The sequence below is a fragment of the Schistocerca serialis genome, chromosome 2 (assembly GCF_023864345.2).
Source record: "Schistocerca serialis cubense isolate TAMUIC-IGC-003099 chromosome 2, iqSchSeri2.2, whole genome shotgun sequence".
NCBI classification, from domain to species: Eukaryota; Metazoa; Arthropoda; class Insecta; order Orthoptera; family Acrididae; genus Schistocerca; species Schistocerca serialis.
The window spans coordinates 389,274,006-389,300,241 of NC_064639.1; the positions used below are offsets into that span (position 1 = coordinate 389,274,006).

Here is a 26,236-nt window from a genome sequence, read left to right on the forward strand (position 1 = left end):
GACCACATTTCAGGGCACTCTTTTAAAGAGACATGGCCTTGTTGAAGTGGCTGATCAATACATTCAACATCAGGATAATACCGAGTGACAAGTAGTGAGCTCCAATGTTGTTTTTCGGAGGAATCAGCAGTACCAGGATTGGGTGCTGTGGCCCAGGAAACCTGCTTTTGAATTAGGCTGTGGGGTTGATTACATCCAGTGAATGCCGAGATGAGAATGGTGATGTACTACTGTAAAGAGTCTGCATCTGAACAAATACGTTTGCCTAAAATGCCAAGGCTGTATGGGAGGGAATGTTTGACATGGAAAGGATGGCAACTTCAAGTAAAATTTGAAATTTTACCAGCAAATCAACTGTTTAGAAAGATTTTGGGCTTGCAGCCAGTCATTGTAAACTTCATTGCACAATATTTTGGCTGGACAACTGCCAGCCATCTTCAGGGGAGCTGAATGGGTTACTGCGCAAAAAACTTGTCACCATTGATGCCACCTCCCTCCATACCAACATCCCCTACATATATGGTCTGTCTGCTGCTGAACATTTCCTCAGTAAGTGCCCATCTGACTCCAAATCTATGGCATCCGTCCTGCTCACTGTAATCAGTTTTATACTTACCAACAACTACTTGACCTTTGAGGGACAGATATACAAAGAGATGAGGGATACAGCCACGGGAACCAGGATGGCTCCTTCCTGTGGCAGCCTTTTATAGGTTACTTGGAAGGGGTTTTCCTGGGATCCATAAGACTTCTGCCCCTGGTTTGGTTTAGATAAATTGATGACATCTTTGCCATATGGGCTTGTGGTGAGGCTGACCTGTTAAAATTCCTGGAATCTCTAAATACCTTCTCCCAATTAAATTTCACTTGTTTCTATTCCAAATCCCATGGCACTTTCCTTGATGTTGATCCCATCCTCTCCAAAGGCCAGCTGTCCACACTAAACCTGCTAACAAACTACAGTATTTTTGTTTTGACAGTTGCTATCCTGTTCAAAATGATTTCGGGCTTGCAGCTGGTCTTCGTATACTTCATTGGATGATATTTCAGCTGGAAAACTGCCAGCCATCTTCAGGTGAGCCGAACGAGGACTGTCGAAGACGTTCTTCACTCTGTCTTACATAGTGCGCTGATGGTACTGCCAAGCATGCGTTGCAGTCGCGGAGAGATAAGGACCACTCCGCCCAGTGACAGCACCCTCGCTGGTGGAACTGCAAGACTCAACTGTCATTGGTATTGTCGCTGGCCACAGCTATCTAAGTCTTCTGGCTTCTTCGTCTCGAGCAAATTTTGGAGACGACGGGATTCCACGCATTATTCAATTGGTAACCACTGTCACGGTTAATTAGATTTCCCACGATGAGTATTTCAATGGATTCTTTGATAATGGAGTCCCAAAAAGTTGTTGCTATGGCCAAAATCGAAGTTTTGTCATACTCCATTGAATGTCCATTTACACTTTCTTTACTGTGTTTTAATTTTTCACGTCTCCCATTTTCTGACATGTCTATTTTTTGCTGCCCCCCTCCCACCTCTATTACATACAATGCACTTAGATTTTCACTCTTATTAACTTGTGCACATTGTTTTAGCAGTAATTTCTGTCTTGCAATTACCCTGTCTTCTACCTTTAAGCTCTCAGGTTTTCAAATCTCTTCCGGTGCAGTCCCCAACAATTAATCCTTCCTTCCCATCCCATCCGGTAGTCTCCCCTGATCCACAGTTCTGGATGAATTTTCTGTACACCAGCCATTTTTCTAAACCTCTTCAGTCATTTTCCTTCGCCCATCTTCCTTCCCCCTCAAGTCTTCTACCAGAGAAAGGAGCCACTGGCTCTGAAAGCTTGCACGTTATGTAAAATCTTTTTTATATGTGTGTTTCCCTGTCACTGCCTGGTGAGCAGATTTTTTTCCTATCCAATTAGATTATATTGTAATAAAAACTGGTCATTAGTTCCTAAGACACACTTGCTTCCTCTGAGTGTACAATGTCAAATGCAAAGACAATTACCCTGACTCGAAAGCCTGTTGCCTGCAAGATCTGCAGACCCAATTACTGTTGTGCAAGAACAGTGACTTAATTGGTTTCAAACAAGCAGTTGCAGAAAAGTACTAGTAAAGATTAAGGTCAGGAGTTTTGTGGGAATAAAGAATATGCTCCACTAGTAAAATAATGAATCACTCTCTTATTGCTTTCTCTTGCTGTTAGCCTTCCAGCTCATCCCTGAGTTCCGCTTTCTTTCACATATTTCCCCAAGTAGTCCTCTAACAAGCCCCTAGACTCACCTACTTGTTACACACCAGCACAATAACCCTAACCACCTCCTGTCCCATTCCTCCTCCTTGCCACTCCTACCATTTTCCCCTCCACTCACTGCAAGTGCTCGCTTTGATATGTGTGTGTTTATTAGATCCAAAGGAAGACAAATTTTTATCTTTGCTATGTGCTTGCACTCTGCTCAGTACCTCTTCTGTTTGGTGAATAGTGACCAATTCTCATATAATATTACATTCCACTTTGGATTTCTCATCACTGTTGCCGTTAATGTATCTTTAAACATAATAGACTGGACAAGAAACCAGAACAATGATCAAAAAGTCATGTGTTTATTAAATTTTGGGATTGGCCTCTGATATAAATCACTGGATACATAGCGTTCACCTCTACTGAAGGGTGGCAGTTACGAGCAGCACTCTCCCTCCCCCCCCCCCCCCCCCCTCCCAACCCCCCTCCAGTTAAAAAATTGTAATAAGTCAATCAACAAAATATCTCTAAAACTGAAATACATAACATTCAATGTTTTATTGAATACAAATATATTTCAGTAAAGACTGGCACAATTTCACATTTTCTTTGTCATCATTAAGTTCACATTTTCAGCCATGTGTCACCAAATCTCTCCTTCAGTGAGAGTAAAAGTCTAGTAATAAATATATTACACTTCCATGGTAAGGAGACAGAGACCCATTACACATACATTTTGTTGTAGCTGAGGTTCTCACAACCATGATTTATTCAGATACCTATCCATAATCATCACTGGCACAATTTGTTTTCCACTTTTTCCTGTTCTGCTGAATATATTTGTTGTCATTCATACACTTTTGTCTCTAAAAGTATTTCTTCTGCAAACTGTATTTAGTACCATCTTAAAAATACAGAATATTTTCAGTCCTGCTCAGCAAACAATGATAAGCTATGGCTGCTTCTGTTTGCTCTTACAGATCACAAAATAACATTCAATAAAACAACAGCTGTGCATATTCCCACCCGTATCTGCTTAAAGGTAAATTCCAGTTTGAATTTGATCCAGCTTTAGACTGATGAAGCACCAAACTCATGATTCTTTGGATGCAATGGACACCTAACATCTGGATGGAAAATTGTACAAAAATCTTGCCTGTCATATACAGATGACAAATGATTTGCTCTTGCACTGAGTCACAGCAATACCATACTTCTTAAAAGTGACTGCGCTATCAAACAACTTGTGTGGGGGGTGTGGACAGAAAGATTTAACAAGAAGTTCAATTGTTGTAACTATTAGAACACATATATTGATACACAGATATTTCTAGGCAGTACTTACATGGCCTGAAAAGAAAAACAGTCTCCTCCCTTCAATTACCTTTTCTAAAACAAAACTTCTTTAGATTCTACATGAATGAACAAAAAAATGGTAGTTACGAATTTCTCTAACACTCAATCAAATTCGACAAACTAAAGCAAAACTTACTTAGAAGATTGTTGAAATGAATCTAATTCTGATAAATCTCTTGAAATATTTTGTATTAGACTGTTGAACTGTTGCCAATCACCCCAACTGAGATTCCTTCCTAAATTTTCTTCAATGACATTAATGGCCTAAAAGTAGATACCACACATTAGACAAATGATTAGACATATTTATATTTATATTCATATACTGCAAGAGATGGCTGCTCTTTAAAATGATCAAGTGCGTGAAACATTATTTAATAGCGGGAGTCCGAATAAGCATTCAACAATACTGGCAATAAATGCTCATAATATAATAAGATAAATGAGGTTACACAATCGAACGAAATGAAGAAGAGTACAAAAAGCACTATTGGAAACTGTTGTTTGAATGAGTTCCTGCAAGAGCCTCTAGAATGACTTTATTCGAGATCATGTTGACTGTCTCCTGATGATAAAAACTTTATTTTCTTGTGACAACAATTTCCCAAATTTTCCATTATTTTCTCATGATAAGTTTCTCAAGAATATAAAGGCATGTAACAAGGGTGAATGGAAATAGCCTAAGCATGCAGTTTTAGTTGTATCCCTGTCAGAAATCTCACCTTTCCTCATGAGGAACTTATTCAAACAACAGAGGATCCTCACTGAGCGCTACTATGACATTTTTCTAATGGGTCATTACGAACACACACACACACACACACACACACACACACACACAATTTCAAAGAGCACAGAGATTATCATGATTTACATATAAATAAAAAATAAAAAATAAACTGAAGACGGTACACACTGAAGAGCCAAAGAAACTGGTACACCTGCCTAATATCGATCAGGTCCCCTTGAGCACACTGAAGTGCCACAACAGGATGTGGCATGGACTCGAATAATGTCTCAAGTAGTGCTGGAGGGAACTGACACCATGAATCCTGCAGGGCTGTCCATAAATCCATAAGAGTACGAGGGGGTGAAGATCTCTTCTGAACAGCGTGTTGCAAGGCATCCTGGATATGCTAAATAATGTTCATGTCTGGGAAGTTTGGTGGTCAGCGGAAGTGTTTAAACTCAGAAGTGTGTTCCTGGAGCCACACTGTAGCAATTCTGTAAGTGTGGGATGTCACACTGTCCTGCTGGAATCATCTAAGTCTGTCGGAATGCACAATGGACATGTATGAGTGTAGAGATCAGACAGGATGCTTTCTTGTGTGTCATCTGCCAGAGTCTTATCGAAACACATTAGGGGTCCCATATCATTCCAACTGCACGCACCCCACACCATTACAGAGCGTCCACCATCTTGAACACTCCCCTGCTAACATACAGGGTCCATGGGTCCATGCCTGTACACATCCATTCGCTCAATACAATTTGAAACGAGACTTCTTCAACCAGGCAACATGTTTCCAGTCATCAACAGTCCAATGTTGGTGATGATGACCCCAGGCAAGGCATAAAGTTTTGTGTCATGCAGCCATCAAGGGTACACAAAAGGGCCTTAAGTACCAAAAGTCCATATCAATGATGTTTCATTGAGTGGTTCGCATGCTGACACTTGTTGATGGCGCGTCACCGAAATTTGCAGGTATTTGTGGAATGGTTGCGCTTCTGTCATGCGGAACAATTCTCTTCAGTTGTTGTTAGTCCCATTCTTGCTGAATCTTTTGTTGTTTTACTGGATTCCTGATATTCACGGTACACTTATGAAATGGTCGTACATGAAAATCCCCACTTCAGCACTACCTCAGAGATGCTGTGTCCCATCACTTATGTGCTGACTATAACACCATGTTCAAACTCACTTAAATATTGATAACGTGCCACTGCAGCAACAGTAACTGATCTAACGACTGCATCAGACATGTTGTCTTATAAAGGTGTCAAACACAGCACCATATTCTGCCTGTTTACATCTCTCTGTATTTGAGTACGCATGCCTATACCAGTTTCTTTGGCGCTTCAGTGTATAAACAGGTATATCATTCAAGCATAAAGTTATATGATGTAATATCAGATCACACAAGATTAGTTATTGGTGACCTTACCATATTTGAAATACATCCAAAACTTTATCTTCAAATAAGTTTTTGTACCCTCGAGAGCTATTTTTGACAGTATATGATACTTCTTAATTTAAATGGATTTTAAGTTTTACCACATAAAATCTGCAAACTTGAATTTCACTATTCATGTGAATGCTTATCTACCAAAATCGCTTTAATCCATATAGTTGATTATGTATGATTTTATTGTAACAATCTGACTCATTTGACATTTTAACACTATAATCACATCACAGATCCAAAAAACACAATCAGTTTAATTTAGATTCACCTGCACCTTTGCCACTGTGCCTTTGCATACAGTCTTTGCAGAAAACAATTCTATTAAAAAATCTATACATACTATCATTGAGACAATTCTTCAGTCCCTATCAACCTTTCCAAGCAAACAAAATGAAAAATAATGTGTTGGGAGAAGAAACAAAGAAAGAAAGAGAGAAAGGTGAGGAAGGGGGAGAGAATCAGTCACCACTAAGGAAAAAGAATTAAAAATTTGGTGCTAAAAGTTGTTTAAACACTGGACAGAGCTTCTAAACTTGTATCACATCTCTATCTATTTCATCACCAGTTAAAATAGATTACTAATTTCTACAAAAGCCTAGATGTGCCCATTTGTCTGCAAATAAAATGAATGAAACTGATTACACCACATCAAAATTTGGATGAAAGCAAATCTTTAAGGTAAAAATTATACATATGGTAGAGAATCCTAAACCGTGTATTTCAAGATAAAGAACAAATTGCTTGAAATGAATATTTCAGGTGGAATGAGGTCTAGAATGAGCTATGCGTGTGAATGTTGTGTGTGTAAACTACTTGAGATTGCACACTGATGTTGGTAGCACTACCATGCAAGCAGTATACAGCTATCTGTTAAAATATATCAGTGGTGTATTTTTTTCTCTTGGAGTTATAGCAAGTCACTGGTGTATGAAACGCCATCAGAAAGTGAAGACAGAATTGATTAAAAGGATTCTAGTTGGCTGTCTCATTGCACAATAGACAACACGTATACAACTGTATGCATCTGTATCCCCCTCTCCCTCCCCTTCCCTTCCTTTACCCTAGCGCTCGCTCTCTCTCTCTCTCTCTCTCTCTCTCTCTCTCTCTCTCTCTCTCTCTTCCCCTCCCACCCATCTCTTCTTCCCAACCCCTACCCCTCCTCCCTCTGCCTCTCCCCACAGCAAATGTACCTGCTTAACTGCTTCTGGAGTACTCTGCAGCTCCTGTATAGCAGACGCAAGATTTGTCATATTTCTGTTGTAGCTATCACAGAATGCTTCAGACATGATGTGAAGGTCTTCAGGTCTTGCTGGTATCAATATTTCAGATAATACTGTCTCATTGCATAGAAATATCTCAGGATCACTCGTCAGCATGCGAAAATGTTGCTGAAAAAAAAATTTAGAATATTCTAAATTTGTAGCTAACACAAAAATACATCATTTAGAAGGTCACTTAATAAATAAGTTTCATAATAATAATACGACTACCAAGATGGATATTACATATACGGGAAACAATCATTAATCTCCAGATGAAAAACACATGGTGCGTAAGAGTAAATACGATGATCAGATCAACTAAAACATAAAGTAAAATAAGGCACTGACTGATCTTACTTAAAACAAATTTATTCAAATATCCTCCCCCTTTTTTCTGAAAATGCTACTTTACTTCAGTTTGTGATCTGATCAAACTAAATTAAATAATAAATAATTTAGGTGTAGAAGAGACTGCTCACTGAATAGTAGAAATATAGTCATCAATGTGCACGCAAAAAAAAGAATGAAAACTTGATAGCACTCAGACAAATCCTGTAATGAGCTACAGAAAACGTGCATGTGCATCCCCATGGGCATGTGCATGTGCACACATCCTATCCCATCTGCTGAACTGCAATCCAAGTATTGTGTACTGAGACAATGTAGGTGCCCAGCTGTGTGTGTGTGTGTGTGTGTGTGTGTGTGTGTGTGTGTGTGTGTGTGTGTGGGTGGGTGGGTGGGTGCTCCGATGGACCCTGTGTACACCTCCTATATAGAATTTCAAAACTAGTGCCCAGAGGAGGAGATAAAAAAATAAGGTGAGTAAAACTAATAACTCTTCTAGTTGTAATTGCTTGCAAAGTATCAAAAATTGTGCTTGTGTAATACGACATTCTTTGTAACCATTCTAAAAAAATAAACTAAACTTCATCTGACATGCCTTGGAAGGCCCAATGGTATTGACTGACCGCCATGTCATTCTCAGCCTAATAGCATTATCAAATGTGGACATGGAAGGGGTGTGAGGTCAGCACACCATTCTCCCAGCCATTGTCAGTTTTCTTGAGCTGGATCCACTGCAACTCTGTCAAACAGCCTCTCTATTGGCATCAAGTGGCTGAGTGTATCCCAGTAGGTCAATAGTGCATGGCAACCTGGATGGTCATCCACTCAAATGCTGATCATATCTGACAGTGCTTAACTTCGGTGTTCTGATGAGAGCTGGTGTATCAACCACAGCACAACCACTGACCTTTGTATTCATTTGAGGACAAAATTTTTGAGACAGAGGCTCACAATAGAACAGAGGCTAACAACAGAACAATGGCCAATTTTTCTATGCCAAACTTGTTAATGGTCTCACAATAGGGCTTTTGTAAAGTCACATATGACCTTTCAGAGGATGTCTCGGCAGAATTAAACAAGAAATGGAAGAAAAATGAATGTTTAACATCCTACGGCCAGTAGAGATGGAGCAAATGATTAAGTTGTACGAGGAGAGGAACTAAATAAACCATGGAATTTTTAAAGGAACCATCCCTGCGTTTGTCTTAAGTGATTTAAGGAAACACATAAAATATCCCACAGGGTAGCTGGACATAATTTTAATCCCATTCTTTATGAATGGGGCTACACCTTCCTCAGTTAAATAAGAACAATTACCTTGTAATTTTGTATGACAATGTTTGGATTCTGTGGAATTAATACTCCACTTGCTAAACTAAAATGGTAGAATGATAATAGCATTCTTCAAATAATGGTGAAGATTACAAAAAATAAGGGCATATTGACAAATTGCTTAATTTTTTTTATTTACAAGGGTTCTTGTATTTCCACTGCCACATCTATTTATCGCGTTGCTGCAATAATGTATTTCAAATTATTATGTTGGACATCATTTTTAACATTGTCTTTTGTGAACAACAGAGTTGCAAAATAACAATTACTCGCCCTTTTAAAATTAATTAAATAGAAAGAAAATAAAATAAAAATCTACATTGTAAACTAATTTATAGTGATAGCATGAGTGCTATTCTGCTACCATCAAATTCTTTTAGTAGTTTTAATGGAAGAGGACTATTGTGTATGTACTGTGATGGGTGAGAAGCTATGTATCAGTCACGTCCAAGTGCCCATGATAATGCTCCAACCACAAGAACAATTTGCCGAGCTCAGTATTAAGAATCTGACAGAACACTTACTGTTACCTTTATACAGTCACTCAAAATCTATACAGTCAAGTGTGAAGCTTAGTATTATCCACTATTATGTTATTGCTGTTGCAAACTAAATGGCTGTATACATCCAAAAAATTCTTAATGTAGCTACATCTATCTACATCTATAACACATCAATAAATCCAGAATGGTATGCGTACATGCGTGCATGCATACGCACACGCACACGCACACGCACACACACACAGATTTCTAGTAACTGAAGCAGCTTCGGAGTGTAACTTCTGATCACAGAAAAATTATATGAAACATTTAATATTGACAACGTACCAAAGAGATGCGATCCAATGCTATCTTGGAGCTCACAAATTTATTTATATTATCACTGCTAATTCCTGCATTTCTGAGCAACAGTCTGAATTTCTTTTCGTCTTGAGTTAAGTTGCTAATGCTGATGAAACCTATAAAATAATTATCATTTTCAAAATACAAAAAGAAAATGAAGCACTAGAGATTAAAAAGTGAATGCAGCAAACAGTTTCAAAACGATGGCTAAACATGACTATGTTGCATAATATGCATGTGCACAATCACAAACATTACAAGAGTTTATCAAAGTTATTACTGTGAAAAGACACATCCAAGTAACACTCAGTGTTCTCTAAAATCCTTGTAATAATCAACAAACTACTCCAGTATCAGTACCATAAAATGATGCCAAAGATTTAGAGGAGAAGACAATTTTGAATTTGAACCAGAGAAGTGCATATTAAAACTACATTGTCATCCTGATTCATTCCAAATTATTAGTATTCAATATGAGTGTGTTTCACACATTACAACAAGTATTAACATATTTTAAATGTGTTAGCTACATCTACATTTGTACTCCACACTCCATTGTTCAATTATGGCAGAAGGGAATGTAAACCTAAATTTATCTAATTATATTGCCATGGTCATCACAAGAGACTTATATTGGAGGCAGTAATTGCTTATTTATTCGCACTGGAATCTCACCTCTCAAAACTTTGAAAGTAAGACTGAGTGTGATGCATAACACCTTTTTTTTTACATATCATATGGCAGTTGGTTGAGAATTTCTGTGATTCTCTACCAGTGGCTAAACAACTCATGGCAAATTGCATAGTTCTTCTTTGACTCTTTTCTGTCTCTCTTATCAGTCAAACTTGGTAAGGGTCACTGATCAGCCAACAATTCCCCAAGAACCAATTGAATGAGGTCTTTGTAAGTAAATCCTTCATAGGAGAAATACAATACCTTAACGGTCCTTCCCATCAATCTAAAAGGTGTACAATTTTGCTTCCACCATTTTTCCACAACATTTGAGGCTTTAATGAAACAAACTGGTTACACATGTATCATTCAAAGTATTTTCTATCGCTGGCCACTACTTTCTCCCATCTTTTGGGCAGTGTACGAATCCCGCATCAAAAAAATTGTTCATCTTTTGAAGCGATCCACAAATTGATCCAATTTGTGACTTCTTCATGAGATCGGAAGTATTGGTCAGCCAGGCCATGCGCCATTGATCTAAACGGGTGACAGTCAGAGGGAGCAATGTCTGGAGAATACGGTGGGTGGGGTAGGACTTCTCATTTTAATGTTTCCAAGTACATTTTGACTTCCTTTGCAATGTGGGGTCGAGCATTGGCAACATGGGGTCGAGCGTTGGCAACATGGGGTCGAGCGTTGGCAACATGGGGTCGAGCGTTGTCGTGCTGTAAAATCACTTTATTGTGCCTCTTGCTGTATTTGTGCTGTAAAATCACTTTATCGTGCCTCTTGCTGTATTGCGGCCATTTGTCTTTTAATGCTCTGCTCAGACACATTAATTGCATTCAATAACGAGCACCTATGATTGTTTCACTTGGTTTTAACACCTCATAGTACATGACACTGAGCTGGTCCCACCAAATGTAGAGCACGATCTTGGAGCCATGAATATTCGGTTTGGCCGGTGACACAAAAGCATGGCCGGGAAATTCCATGATTTTTTGCATTTAGGGTTATCATAATGAACCCATTTTTCGTTCCCGGTTACAATGCAATGCAGAAATCCCTTCCATTTTTGCCTCTGAAGCATCTGTTCACAAACACACGAACTACGTTCAACATCTCTGGGTTTCAGCTCACACGAGACCCAAGTTCCCTCTTTCTGAATCATGCCCATAGCCTTGAGACATTTTGAAACGGCTTGCTGTGTCACCCCCACTAATCATGCTAATTTTTCTTGAGTTTGACGTGAGTCTTCACTCAGCAATGTCTCCAATTCTGCATCTTTGAAAACATTCTTCCACCATTATGCCAGTCTACGACGTTAAAATCACTGTTTTTGAAGTGTTAAAACCACTCACAACAAATTCTTTCACTAATAGCGTCCTTACCATACATACTTGAGAGCATTCAATGAGACTCGGCTGCTTTTTTCTTCATACTGAAAGAAAACAGTAACACCTCCCGCAAATGACGAGAATTAGGCTCGTAAACTGACATTTTCAATCAAGAACAACTTTATGATGTAGACACAAATCAACTAATGTTTGAATGAGGTTATGTTGGCCGAGGTCCCAGCTAACTGCCTGACATCTGTTTCTTTCAACTGCTACTTACCACTGTCGCCACCTATCAGCAAATGGTGGAATTCTATATGCTGTTGTTATTTTCAATCTGACTACTAATTTGATGCAGCTCTCCATGCTACTCTTCCTGTGCAAGCCTCTTCATCTCCAAATAACTACTGCAACCCTCATCTCTCTGAATATGCTTACTATATTCATCTTTTGATCACCCTCTATGAATTTTCACACTGCCCTTCTCGATGTCTCGGAATGTGTCCTATCAACCGATCCCTTCTTCTGGTCAGTTTGTATCAGAAATTTCTTTTCTCATCAGTTATATTCAGCACTACCTCATAGTTATATGATCTACAGAAGTATCTTTAGCATTCTTCTGCAGCACCACATTTCAAAAGCCTCTATTATCTTCTTGTCTAAACTGCTTATTGTCCGTGTTTCACTTCCATACATGGCTACACTCCATACAAACACTTTCAGAAAAAGACTTCCTAACACTTAAATCTATAATTGCTGTTAGCAAATGCCTCTTCCTCAGGAACGCTTTTCTTGCCGTTGTCAGTCTATATTTTATATCCTATTTACTTTGGCCACTATCAGCTAATTTGCTGCCCAAACAACAAAATTCATCAACTACTTTAAGTGTCTAATTTACTCATCTTATTCGCTTAGCATCACCTGATTTAGTTCAGCTACATTACATTATCCTTGTTTTGCTTTTGTTTATGTGTCTCTTACATCCTTCTCTCACGACACAGTCCATTCCATTCAAGTGCTCTTCCAAGTCCTTTGCCGTCTCTCACAGAATTACAATGTCATCAGCAAACAATGAAGTATTTATTTCTTATCCCTGGATTTTAATTCCTAGTCCAAATTTTTCTTTGGTTTCCTTCAGTGCTTGCTCAATATACAGATTGAATAACATCGGGGATAGGGTGGAACCCTGTCTCACTCCCTTCTCAACCACTGCTTTCCTTTCAGCCCCTTGATCTTATAACTCCCGTCTGGTTTCTGTACAAATTGTAAATAGCTTTTTTCTCCTTGTATTTTACCACTGCTACCTTTAGAATTTCAAAGACAGTATTTCAGTCAGCATTGTCAAAACCTTTCTGTAAGTCAACAAATGATGTACACACAGGTTTGGCTTTCCTTAACCTAACCTCCAAGAGAAGTTGCAGGGTTGGTATTGCCTCACATGTTCCTGCATTTCTCTGGAATCCAAACTGATCTTCCTCGATGGTGGCTTCTACCAATCTTCCATTATTCTGTAAAGAATTACCATTAGCATTTTGAAACCATGGCTTATTAAATTAACAGTCTGTGCCTGCTTCGTTTGGAATTATCACATTCTTCTTGAAGTCCGAGGGTATTTTGGTTGTCTCGTACATCTTACACACCAGAGAGTTTTGTCATGACTAGCTCTCCTAAGGCAGTTAGTAGTTGTGACGGAAAGTCATCTACTCGCAGGGCCTTGTTTTGACCTAGGTCTTTTACTGCTCTGACAAATTATTCTTGCTGTACCATATCTACAATCTCATCTTCATCTACATCATCTTCCATTTCTATAACATTTGCTTCAAGTACATCTTCCTTATAAGATCCTCTATATACTCCTTAATACTTTCAGCCTTTCAGCTTTCCCTTCTTTGCTTAGGACTAGTTTTCCATCTGAGCTCTTGATATTCACACAGCTGCTTCTTTTTTCTTCAAAAGCCTCCTTAATTTTCCTGTGGGTGATATCTACCTTTCCCCTAGTGATATATGCTTCTATATCGTTACATTTGTTCTCTAGCTGTTCCGGCTTAGCTATTTTGCACTCCCTGTAACTCATTTTTTAGATGTTTGTATTCCCTTTCACCTGGTTCATTTACTGCATTTTTATATTTCCTCCTTTCATCAGTTAAATTCAATAACTCTTGTGTTATCCGAAGATTTCTATTAGGCCTTGTCTTTTTACCTATTTCATCCTTTGTTTCAATTACTACTACATTTCTCAAAGCTAACCGTTAGTCTTCTACTGTATTCCATTCCCCTCTTCTTGTCATTTATGGCCTAATGCTTCCTCTGAACCTCTAAACAAACTCTGGTTCTTTCAACTTGTCCAAGTCCCATCTGCTTAATTTCCTACCTTTCTGTAATTTCTTCAGTTTTAATCTATACTTCATAACCAGTACATTGTGATCAGTGTCCACAAATGCACCTGGAAATGCCTTACAATTTAAAATCTGGTTCCAAAATCTCTGTCTTATCACTATATAATCAGTCTGAAACTTTCCAGTGTCTCCAGGTCTCTCCCACATATACAACCCTCTCTCATGATTCTTAAACCAAGTGCTTGCAGTGATTACACTATGCTCTGCACAAAATTCTGTCACGTGTCTTCCTCTTTCATTCCTTTCTCCTAGTCCATATTCACCTAGTAGTTTTCCTTCTCGTTCTTTTCCCACTGTCTATTGTTGAATTCCTGTCCCCCATGACTATCACATTTTTGTCTCCCTTTACTATCTGAATAATTTCATTTATCTCATCATACATTTTTTCAATCTCTTCATCATCTGTGGAGCTACTTGGCATATAAAATTTTACTACTGTGGTGCTTTCTGTCTTGGCTACAATGTGTGTCCACTATGCCGTTCATAGTAGCTTACCCGCAGTCCTATTTTCTTATTCATTACTAAACTTAACCCTATTTGATTTCGTATTTATAACCCTGTATTCACATGAGCAGAAGTTATGTCCTTCCTACCACCAAACTTCACTAATTCCCACTATATCTAACTTGAATCTATTAATTTCCTAATTTTTCTAATGTACCAGCTCCATTAAATGATCTAACATTCCTTACTCCAATCCGTAGAATGCCAGTTTTATTTCTCCTTATGACAACGTCCTCCTGAGGAGATTCACTCTGGAGATACAAATGGGAGACTATTTTATCTCCAGAACACACTGTAACCATACTGTAGACTGCACTGTACTTTTACCTTACTTTCAGCTGTTTGCAGTATCAGCATAGCAAGGCCATTTTGGTTGATGTTATAAGACCAGATCAGTCAATCATCCAGGCTGTTGCCCCTCCAACTACTGAAAAGGATGCTGCTCCTCTTCAGGAACCACGTTTGTTTGGCCTATCAATAGATACCCCTCCTTTGTGGTTGCACCCATGGTACAGCTATCTGTATCGCTGAGGCACACATGCCTCCCTACCAATGGCAAGGTCCATGATTCATCTTTCCCAAAACCAAATTTGTGTGACTACGGCATCTTAGATTACCCCCATCAGATACGATTACATATTTGGCTGACTCCAGAGGCCAATCATCAATCACAGATTCATACAAGTTACATCTTTCATCTATTTATACACATTACATTGTAATTATTTATTTCACAGTCAGCTGGCAGTCTTAGCACCACACACAAATCATCTTCACGTCTTCCAATATTTTGTAAAAATATTCTAAAAATATAACCACCTTGTATACAGCTACATCTTTTACTTTTGCTCTGAACCTCTCTCTTTCTCCTATTTCTTCCTCCACTATTTCCATTTCCCTTGGTCTGCTTTAACTTCTTTTACCCACACCACTGAGGTTTTGGGATTTCTGTCAAAGAAGTTAAAAATTCTTTTTGTATCCTGTTTTCATCTATCCTTTTTTGGTGTCCATAGAACTCTTCTCGTCCTCATGGTGTCTGATGTTCACTCTATTTTTTCACACACTTCTTTATTACTTCTTAATTTCCATTTCCAGTTCTCATATTTTGGTCCCATTTTCCTGTTTATTTTTCTTTCCTTCTTTTCTATTTCACCTGATTGTTTGGCTGTATGTAATGAAAGGCATTCTGATGCATAAAGGCATTCAGTTGTAATGACAGTATTGTAGTGCTGAAGATTTGCAGTTATGGAAACAGATTTCTCATTATTCAGGTTTTTTGTTAGATGAGAAGCCACCTCCATTCTCCTTGCCCTTGCTAGGTTAGCTTTTTTTGTATAAATCATTTGGTTATATTATTTCACCTAGATATTTAAATTTTGTAGTCTTTTCTTTCTACGATAATCAGTTTCCATATATTTCAGTGCCTCCTTAACATATCTGGTACTCTGTTTTTTAAAAAGATATATGTAGGCCTGCTTCTGGAGTTGTCTCTTGCACGAGATTTATCTGCATTGTTGCATTTACTACAAATTCAGCAAAGATGGCATCACCACCTGTTAAAGCCAGGCAATCAAAACTCAGATTATCCCCTTTTCTCCCAACTGTGATTTTCCAATTCCTTCTTCTTCTTCTCTTCTTTTCCTCCATTCCCTGATTAACTTTTCCAGCACACAATTGAACAACAATGAGGACAGTCCATCTCCCTGCCTTACACCAGTTTTGATCCCAAAAGCCTTGGAGGTTTTGCCTAAAAATTTAATTTTGCATTTTGTATCTGTTAGTGTGTCTTTTATGATTGCCACTGATTTGATGTCAGCTCCAAACTCTTTTAAGGCACTGAATACCATTTTCCTGTCAATTGAATCATATTCTTGTTTGAAACCTAAAAATGTTATGCAAGTGCTTTTAGATCTCATTTTTCTATACCTATTCTTGGTTTGGATAAAGTCATGGTTAGTAAGGAGTCTGCTCTTACACTTTCAATAATTAAGAAATAGCCTATGTGCACAAATGGTATTGGACTATTGGTGTCTAATATTGTGTCGAATAGCTGATGATATAGGCAGATTACAAGATAGTATACGATACATTTTACATCAAGAATTAACAATGAGGAAGCATTGTGCAATATGTGGGCTAGATTTATTGCATACTGCTGCTGCTCATTCTGTTACATTCCATAATGTTAGTTTGATGCAGTTCTACATTCTCATCACTTACCAACTGTCTTCTTCTTTTTAGTGAAACAGCTGCATCCTCCACCAGTGATGATGTGGCTGATATACACATATTTAAGAATGCATCTGCAATTCTTTCCTTCTACAACCCCTTCAACTACAATTTTCATCAACAACTTTTTAATGTCACATGCACCAAATTATTCTCTCTCTCTCTCTCTCTCTCTCTCTCTCTCTCTCTAATTAATTATATCCTATGTTAGGATGCCATACGAGGAAAGTGTGAGTTGGCCAAACTTTCTGGAATCCTTGTTGATTGGCATGGAGATCATTCAGTTCAAGATACCTTGAACTCAGTATACGTTCTAAGGTTCTACAACAGATGGATGTCAAAGATATTGGACAATATTCTGTGGGTCACATATGCTACCACTCTTGCAAATGAGAATGGCATGTGCTTTCTTTCAGCTATTACACACATTCCCCCGTACACAGGGAGTTACAGTATAAGTCAAATATGGGCTTACTCAGTTTTGTTCAGTTTCGGCAATTTCACCCATTTCTTAATTCCAGCAACACTAATATCCCTATAGTGGAACAAGAACTAAACAGGGCCAGTACTCTGGATTTTCCTGTATTAAAGAGTATTTAGAATGTCGGCTTCGGCTTTGATATCGTAAGGTTTGATTCTTGTGTCATTCATGAGTGTCTGGGCATTAACTTTTGTGTCACTGACACTCTTTACATATGTACAGAATTTCTTTGGATTTTATCAAACTTCTTTGGATAAGATTCTGTTACAGAAGTCGCCGAAAGCTTTTCACAGACAGAGGTAGTCTCTGTTTAACTTGTCTCTAGCTACAGCCATGTGTTCCATTTTATACCTGTTGTGCAATATTCGGTTTCTTTAGCAGCTTCTTTATAGGGACTGTGTACCACAGGGAGTCCACCCCATCAGAATATGTTATATTATGTACATATCTATCCACTTTTCAGTGAATTATTCTATTTAAGTTGAGTCACAGTTCCTCTATACCAGCAGTTCTCAAACTTTTTTTGCGAGAGAACTCTTTTGAAATACTAAACTTTTATGGAGCCCTAAAGTAAGCGAAACCTAGTTTTATGTTCACTCTTTAATTGTAATCATTTAATCAAAATCATACAAAAGTAGGTACATTATACATTACAGACTTCAACAACAATATACAAAACAACACACAGTAATACATTGAGGGAGGAAAAATTGCACCAACAAAAAATAATTAATGTAGAGTAATGAATACATTTGTCTAGGTAACATATTTAAGTGATTAATATTGCAAGATTTTAGGTTATACAAGTGTGAGAAGTCTTCAGAAATGTGAAATTCTGGTATATTAATAACTGGTGTAACCACCAGAATGTTGAATGCAAGCATGTAAATGTAAATATGCCTGCATTGTGTTGCATATGTGCCGCATACCAGTTTGTGGAATGGAGATCCATATCCACTGCGCTTAGTCGGTCAATACAGGGACAGTTATTGCTGGTTGTAGATTAAGCTGGAGTTGTCATCTGATATGCCCCATATATGATCTATAGGAGATAGATCTGGGGATTGAGCAGGCCAAGGCAACATGTCAACACTCAGTAGAGCATGTCGGGATACAACATGTGAATTAAGTGTTACCCTGATGGCGAACACCCTCTGGGATGCTGTTCATGAGTGGCAGCACAAGAGGTTGAATCACCAGACTGTCTTACAAATTTACAGTCAGGGCATATGGGATTAACCATGAGTGTGCTTCTGCTGTCACGCAAAACCGCACTCTGGAACATAACTCCAGGTATAGGTCTAGTGTGTCTAGCACTCAGATATGTTGGTTGCAGCCCAAAAGTGGTCTCCTCCAAACCAACACACAGACCTCACTGGAACCAAGGCAGAACCAGCTTTCATCAGAAAATGAAACAGACCTCCATCCTACCCTGCAATAAGCTCTCACTTGACACCACTGAAGTCGCAAATGGTACTGGTTTGGGTCACTGGAACACACACTATAGGGTTCCTAGCTCAGACCTGTTCTTGAAGTAATTGATTTGTAACAGTTCACTGTGTCACTGAGGTGGCAACTACAGTTCAAATTGCCGCTGCAGATGCAATACAATGCACCTGGACCATAAACGAAACACGATGGTATTACATCTCAATAATGCTCCATGGCCATCAGAAGCCCGATCATCTTGCGACAGTACAATCTTATGATCACCACTGCCAGCAATTATGTACAGTGGCTATATTCCTGTTAAGTCTTTCTACAATATCACAAAAAGAATATCCAAATTCTTGTAAACCTATAAACCATCTCTTTCAAACTCACTGAGGTGCTCATAATGGCGTCTTTACTGCCTTAAAGGCATTCATAACTAACATCAACTCACCGTGACCAATCTTAAGGGTAACTAAGACTCACTGCCATTACAGCATGAATTTAAAGCGAAACTGATTTGAATTCTCATAGTGGCGCTACTAGTGCCACTTTTATCTGACTGGTGCGAAATTTAAATATACATCATCTTTCAGACAGAAACATGCCTACCAATTTCCTTCTTAGTGTTGCAATTTTTTCCCCATTAGTGTACAACCACAAAATAATGTTGCTGATTCCACTGGAAACTGATAAAACTTTCCATTTAATGGGAAGTAAGAAGTTGTATTTTAATTCCGACCAACTATTTAATGTCAGGCTTGGTAGATGAGAGTTGAAGACACGTCAGGTTCAGCATCCACTCTACTGCGGTATTTTGATGTTGTAGCTGCATTTGCTGAGAGCCCCATACGACAAAAGTATGTTGTTGGAGTGGGAGACGGACAATTAGAGTCTGTGTGGCAAATTGTGGATATTCATCACAAACTCTGCACCAAAAATCATCTAGTAACATTGTTTTGAACAATGATCCCATGGTTGAATCAGATGCCATTTCTAAAGTGGCCTCATAGGTTTTGTTTGATATTTTCTGGCTTCTGCAAATTCAGTACAAAAGGATTCTCAAACCATGGACTCATTTTCAGTTCTGTATTCCGCTCTTCGGTAAAATATATCTAAAAAGGCACTGTACCAATACTCAAATATTTAATTTGGTGATTCTGCTGTCTCACCAACAATCACATTGTGTTAAAAAGCTCTCATGCCAACACAAACAATACAAAAATCTAATTTTTTGAAGTGGTTATTTTATTATCAGTACTGAAAACTATTCTCCTTATCTTCTACAGATAGTTTTAATTCATTCACTTTCCAAATATATCTGCCAAAATGTTGATCTAAACAATTAAGTCATGTCACTCATAAGGTTTTTTAATTTAAAAGAAATATCAGTCGTAAAAGCTTGCAATCGAGCTCTTAGTACCAACAATCTTGTTAGTGTCTCATCCCAAGCCAACCATCTAATGTCAATGTGGAGCAGTAGTGTTTTGTCTGCTCCGTTAAACTTCACACAATATTGAAAATGATCAGACCTGTAGAGGGCAGGATTTAACATAACTGAAATATTTTTACTGCTTCCTCAAAAATCAATTTTAGATTTGGCAGCATCATCTTGGCCCCATCTGTACAAATACTGATACAATTGTTCCAATGGACTCAACAAACCCAATACTGATTTAAGATTTGTCATACTTCCTTTTTTTCACTTTGAGTGGGTCATTAGATACCTTACTCGTTGAAACTGTGGAGCCTGAAGTCATTAAATCACTTCTTGTATCTCTGTCTCCATCAGAAATCTGATGTTTATGCTCCATCTTCCGGACAAACAACCTCTGAACATTTGCTGCAAGATTTTGCTGCAAAACCTTTAACCAACGCTCCACTCTATCTTTTAAAACAAACAGTTTAATTTTCAATATCACACACATAGAATAATATTGCCAGAAGGTACTGAATTTTACAACTGTAGTCAATAACAAACACAAACTGAATATACTGCAGTCCGAGAGTGGTGTGTAGATTTCCTGTGATAAACTGGGCTACACATTGCAAACATAAATACATGTAAGACTGTATTCTGTGCTGTGTGTTGTGGTGTGGTGTTGCAGCATGTGTAGATGACACTGTGTAGCAAGAGCGAGAGCACATTATCAAGGCCACTGCATGTCTGTGAAGTGATGAGCATCGAATTGCGATACACCTACTTGTACAAGCTAAATTCTTCTGTTTGTAGTTTTTGACGTGGCCTTATTGTAGATTCATTATGTGTCAAGTCACCTCATTTTCAGCTATTGTGCACTCAGAGAAAAAATAACTTTTATAAAACCAACAATGATATACCTATAAGTGTCGTTTTTCTTGGTGTATGACAATGTCTGATGTCTTTTGTTCTTTAGGTTAATATTATTTTGGTTGAGCCACTGCAGAGGCCCTGCGCAGCCGCAGTGCTGTGTAGAGCACACTATCACTGCATTGTATGCTTCTGCCTCAAGCTAAATGTTTTATGTTCCTTCTTGATATACGACATTACTGCTTCTTTAAATCCTTTAGGATTAAAGAAGACCACTCACCATAAGGCAGAAGCATTGAGTTGTCAATAGGCTAACACAAAAGATGGAAAACTTGATAGCTTTCCAAGTTATCCTTGGTCAAGCTAAGGGTAAAATACATAAAAAAACACCCCCCCCCCCCCCCCCCCACACACACACACACACACACACACACACACACAAACACTCACACTATGCAGTAGCTCATCACAGGATAACGTCTAAAAAAACAAGTTTTTCCTTATTTTGTGTGTGTCTACAAACATATCAATGCTTCTGCTTTTCAGTGACTGGTCTCCTTTAATCCTAAAGTATTTGCATTCTACAAGAAATTCCCTATTGCCTATTTTTCTAGTTGTTTCACCTGTCCTTTGTGCTTTGGAAATCACTGTTGCTACAGTTGCCTTACTGTCACTGATACCATCTTCAATATAGACATACCACATTCCATTATGAGTGAACATCCAAACTATCTGTTCTAATTAGTTTTCGGAAAAAGCATTTAGTATTATTTTACAGATATCTCAACAGGTCCATCACTTGCAATACCACATGTATCTGAATTGGCTATTGGATGATTAATCTCTCTTCCAGACAATGGCGTGTGATTGGGGAAACACATATTCTAATGAGATGAGGTTTTCTCTAAAGTTGGTTGCATCTGAGAGCAATCCAGTGGTCAGTAAGAGCCTTAGTCAATCCCACAAAGAGCTTCAATTTCTGTCAGTAAATTTCAGTTTCTTATCTACTGAGACAAAACACCAGTTATTTCAATTAGACTATCCTTTCAATAACGTTTACACTTACCCCAAAAATCTCATTACTGTCAATTTCTAGCACTATGAGAGTGCCACTACTTCTTAGGAATGCTTCACACTCTGCCACTGGCATTTTCTTTTGAGAGCTTTCTGAGTTGTTCACTAAGATCTTAGAAAGTCCTATCTGTGGGGTCCATTTATTTGGATGATGATAGTGTATGGTTTACTATAGCTATCATTATCTGGACTGGATAAAGTAGGCTAATCTAAAACAAAACTTCCACTGCCATCAGTAGAAACCATCATCTGACTGTAGATTGAACTCTTATCACACAAAATGTCAATTTTGAAATGACATGGATACTTGAAAGCAATAGGTGTTATTCGAAAGTTTAGAAAATCAAGTAATCTTTTTATTGTACCTGTCTGCAACTCAATGTGTCATCTTTACAGTGAGTAGCACTCTATCCTTTTCATAATTGTTGATATTCCAATCTGGACTTTCCATGGTTTGATATTTAAATGTTTTTAATATGTTAAACAATTTTCTAATAATGACATGAATCTCTTAAAATTATTTTTATGGGAGCAATGGGAGAGGGGAAAAAATAAGAGTTTAAGAGTCAGGGGTGTCCTGGCTAAAAATGGACAGAGGACACAAAACTTAACAACATGTATGTGCCTTAAGTAACAGCAGTACGTCCACTTGGTAAATTCCAACCTTCACATATTCAGCATAATTCATTCAATTCTTGGTGTTCTTTAAATATGATATTTCCCCATGCTTCAATGGGTATTCAGAAAGATCCGAAGTACCTTTACATGTTAGTCACTTGCCAACCTAAACCATCTACCTTGGCCCCAGTTGTGCTGGTTTGCATTTAGTCAAAATGCTCTCTTTACCAGAAGAGATTTCTGAGAATTTGTAAAAGCAAAGGCAACTCTCAAGACAAATACACTGCAGTCCATTAAAATAATAAGACCACGAATGATAAATTGGCATGAACTGTACTACAGGCTTGGATATGGCAACAATAAGCATTTTCACGTCAGAATGATTTATGTGAGAAGGAGAAATGTCTACCAGCACACATCTGAATTCAACAGTGGCAGGACTGAGACCTAAGAAAACTGGTTTACTGTTCCACAATATTGCTGCTCACACTGTTTGGAATCCCACGACTGTCACGTGAATATGGAATCAATAGGTTCAGGAGTCATACTCAAATACTCAATGCCACATAGGATATCAAATGCTCCCCATCATTTGTGCCAGAGAGGACAGATAATTGCTCACTTGGTCAAGCAAAATGTCGAACTGGGCTTTATTTGTAGACAGATAAATACCCCCACAGCTAGGCATGACAACTTCAGGAGCATCACAGATTATCAACACACTGACTATCGTTGCAGCTTCCCTAGAAGAGAGAGTGGTACATCCAATGACAACAATGGACATATTCTCCCAGTTCTGGTTTTAGCATTATGTTGGACACAGCTTCAGTGTGGATGCTCTTATGAGAATGAAAGTTGCCATACGGAATTGGTTGTCAGCATAAACGTATGATGGTATACAGTGCCACTATGTACACAGCAGAACCCCTTCTGCTTCATGCAGCCAGTAATTTGGGCAGTAGTCATCACATTTCTGTCACGTTAAGGCCAATGGCTGTGCCTACCTTTGAGGTCTGCAAAATATTACCTTTCAAGAAGTTAAGCAAGACCACATGGCGTCTTACACCATGCTCTTCTGACCTACTTCAGCGCAGAGAGTAATCCACTTTTGCCTGGGCCACCATGTTTCCCATAACTCTCAGCCACTGAAGCATCCTGCCATGGTTTACTGAGAGACAAGTATGCCACCACTAGTCATCCACTATGAGTGATGAATCCTGGCATACAGCTGCAGCAGCACAGAAAGGAGTATTCCATCTGTTGTGGCGTAACAAGACAGCTACGCCACACTGAAGTAGCCGAAAGGCACGCGTAATCTCAATAGCTAGATAGAGGTCTGAAACAGGATACTTATTAATGTTATAAAGAAAAGTATGTAGCTACTAGAACACTTAACTTTTATATCTTCATTGGTTTACAACGTTCTTGGTGATACAAGTGAGACTCTATCTTGAGGTACATGCAATGTTACAAATGGCGCCTTGCTAGGTCGTAGCCATGGACTTAGCTGAAGGCTATTCTAACTGTCGGCTCGGCTAATGAGCAATGCATGCTAACTATCTGCTCGGCTAATGAGCGATGCTTCGTCCTTGTAGTCGCTAGCAATGTCGTCCGTACAACTTGGGCGAGTGCTATTCCGTATCTCGAGACCTGCCTTGTGGTGGCGCTCGGTCTGCGATCACACAGTGGCGACACGTGGGCCCGACATGTACTAAACGGACCGCGGCCGATTTAAGCTACCACCTAGCAAGTGTGGTGTCTGGCGGTGACACCACACCATCTGTCACCCAAACTATATTAGACTATGTCCATTGTTGCTGCTAAATGTGACAGAACTTGCAGTGTTCCTATTGCTCCAAAAGAGTGAGGTTTAACCCTACAACTACCTTTTCAACGAATTACATCCATGAACAATGAAATGCTATAATGATTTAATATGTAGAACAGCGCAACTATTTTGCAGTTTTGCTTTGTATTTTGCATGTGGCAAGTCTTGTCAAGGAAGAAGGGTGTCTTCAAAGTGGAATGGCAATTGCAGTAACTTCGCAAAAGGAACAGCACACAGGCCCTGGATCAAGAGCCACAAACACAACACTGAGATTGACTGGAAAAATACAAATGAAGCATGTAAACTGTTTTCACTACTGTGATATTCCAAACTGTTGCTCTGATGTTTGTTTTGAGATTCTGAGTTATAAAGTTATGGTAATGTTCCTGTAGGAAGAACTTCATTATGAAAAGTTAATTGTATTGTTCTTGAATATATGGCACATAGATCTGAAGCATTTTGTTTATTTACACAATTCCATATTGTGCTAAATTCTTGAATTCCAGCATCTACAGAAGATTAAGTCCAAGCATTTAGTATCCATGGTCAAGAATAAAGGCAAGCTAAACAATGCTGGCCAATGGCCTTGCCACAGTGGTAACACCTGTTCCCGTCAGATCACCGAAGTTAAGCGCTGTCGGACTGAGCTAGCACTTGGATGGGTGACCATCCGGTCTGCCAAGTGCTGTTGGCAAGCGGGGTGCACTCAGCCCATGTGAGGCAAACTGAGGAGCTACTTGATTGAAAAGTAGCAGGTCTGGTCTCGGATACTGACATACAGCCGGGAGAGCAGTGTGCTGACCATGTGCCCCTCCGTATCCACATCCAGTGACACCTATGAGCTGAGGATGACACAGCGGCCGGTCAGTACTGTTGGGCCTTCGTGGCCTGTTTGGGAGGAGTTTTTTTTTTTTTTTTTTTTTTTTTTAATAACACTGAGCTACAATTACAGCTCAAGAGGACAAATAGCTTTACAAAATGAGAATCAACATTGGGTACATTACATTACAATCGGCATACTAAATTTTGCACCCTATATACCTTACATCAACTTTGAATTTAATCATATTCTTCCTACTATACTGCATAAGCACAACAGGAAAAACTTATTTTCTAGCATTTCCAGTGTTGCAGTTGTAATTGCTGGCAGAATATTTTCTGATACAGGGTAACTTTTCTGTGGATGGCAGCCACCCTTATTTTTACCTTTTCAGTTTGCATTCCTCTAAGATTTTGCTCAGTCCTATAAAATGGTAGATGTACTGACATAATTCAGAAGAAATTAATAGTCCCAATGAACAAACATGTGATACAGTCGCGAAACAACCTATGTTACTGTAAGAAAGTGACCAGTGCGACCAATATGTAAAAAATGCGAATCTAGTATGGAAAAGTATGTGAGCTCTGTCAATGTCCAAGTTCATTACAATTTGCTCATACTAACATTTTTATTAACAAAAATAAAACATTGGGATACTAGGGTGTAAAGCGAGGTTCCCACTGGAGTGAACGAGCATCCGATAACAATAAGTCTCCCAGCTTAAAGTTCACATTCCCTGGTGCCCACTCACTGTTGGTCTTCTAGCAAACTAACAACGCAAGTTCGCGTTCTGTCTACTCTGCTACTAGCAGTGCAAAGAACACTCAACTGGTGTTTTGTGTGTGAACTACTCTTGTTGCAGACATGAGTTGTGTGAATAATATTGTTGATATTGCTTGTGGGAGCCAAAAGATCAGCAGCACAAATTCCAAAGAAAAAGAAATACAATTGTCAGAAATTACTAAAGCACACAAAGGTCCAATGGG

General features: G+C 38.7%; 1 protein-coding gene and 1 pseudogene across 4 annotated transcripts in view; one reads left to right on the forward strand and one right to left on the reverse strand.

Moving 5' to 3' along the window:
• LOC126457215 (ATP-binding cassette sub-family A member 7-like) overlaps positions 1 to 26,236 on the reverse strand; it is a 594,847-nt gene that overhangs the window by 519,588 nt on the left and 49,023 nt on the right. For all 4 annotated transcript variants that reach the window (XR_007585450.1, XM_050093334.1, XM_050093335.1 and 1 more), the window contains exons 6-8: positions 9,556 to 9,686; positions 6,977 to 7,174; positions 3,737 to 3,864 (exon numbers count right to left, since the gene is read on the reverse strand). Coding sequence is in view for 3 of the 4 variants with exons in the window: in XM_050093334.1 (XP_049949291.1) it covers positions 3,737 to 3,864; positions 6,977 to 7,174; positions 9,556 to 9,686 (457 nt within the window). In the remaining variant the exon portion in view is untranslated. The remainder of the gene's footprint in view (positions 1 to 3,736; positions 3,865 to 6,976; positions 7,175 to 9,555; positions 9,687 to 26,236) is intronic.
• Positions 25,007 to 25,124, forward strand: LOC126458783 (5S ribosomal RNA; annotated as a pseudogene).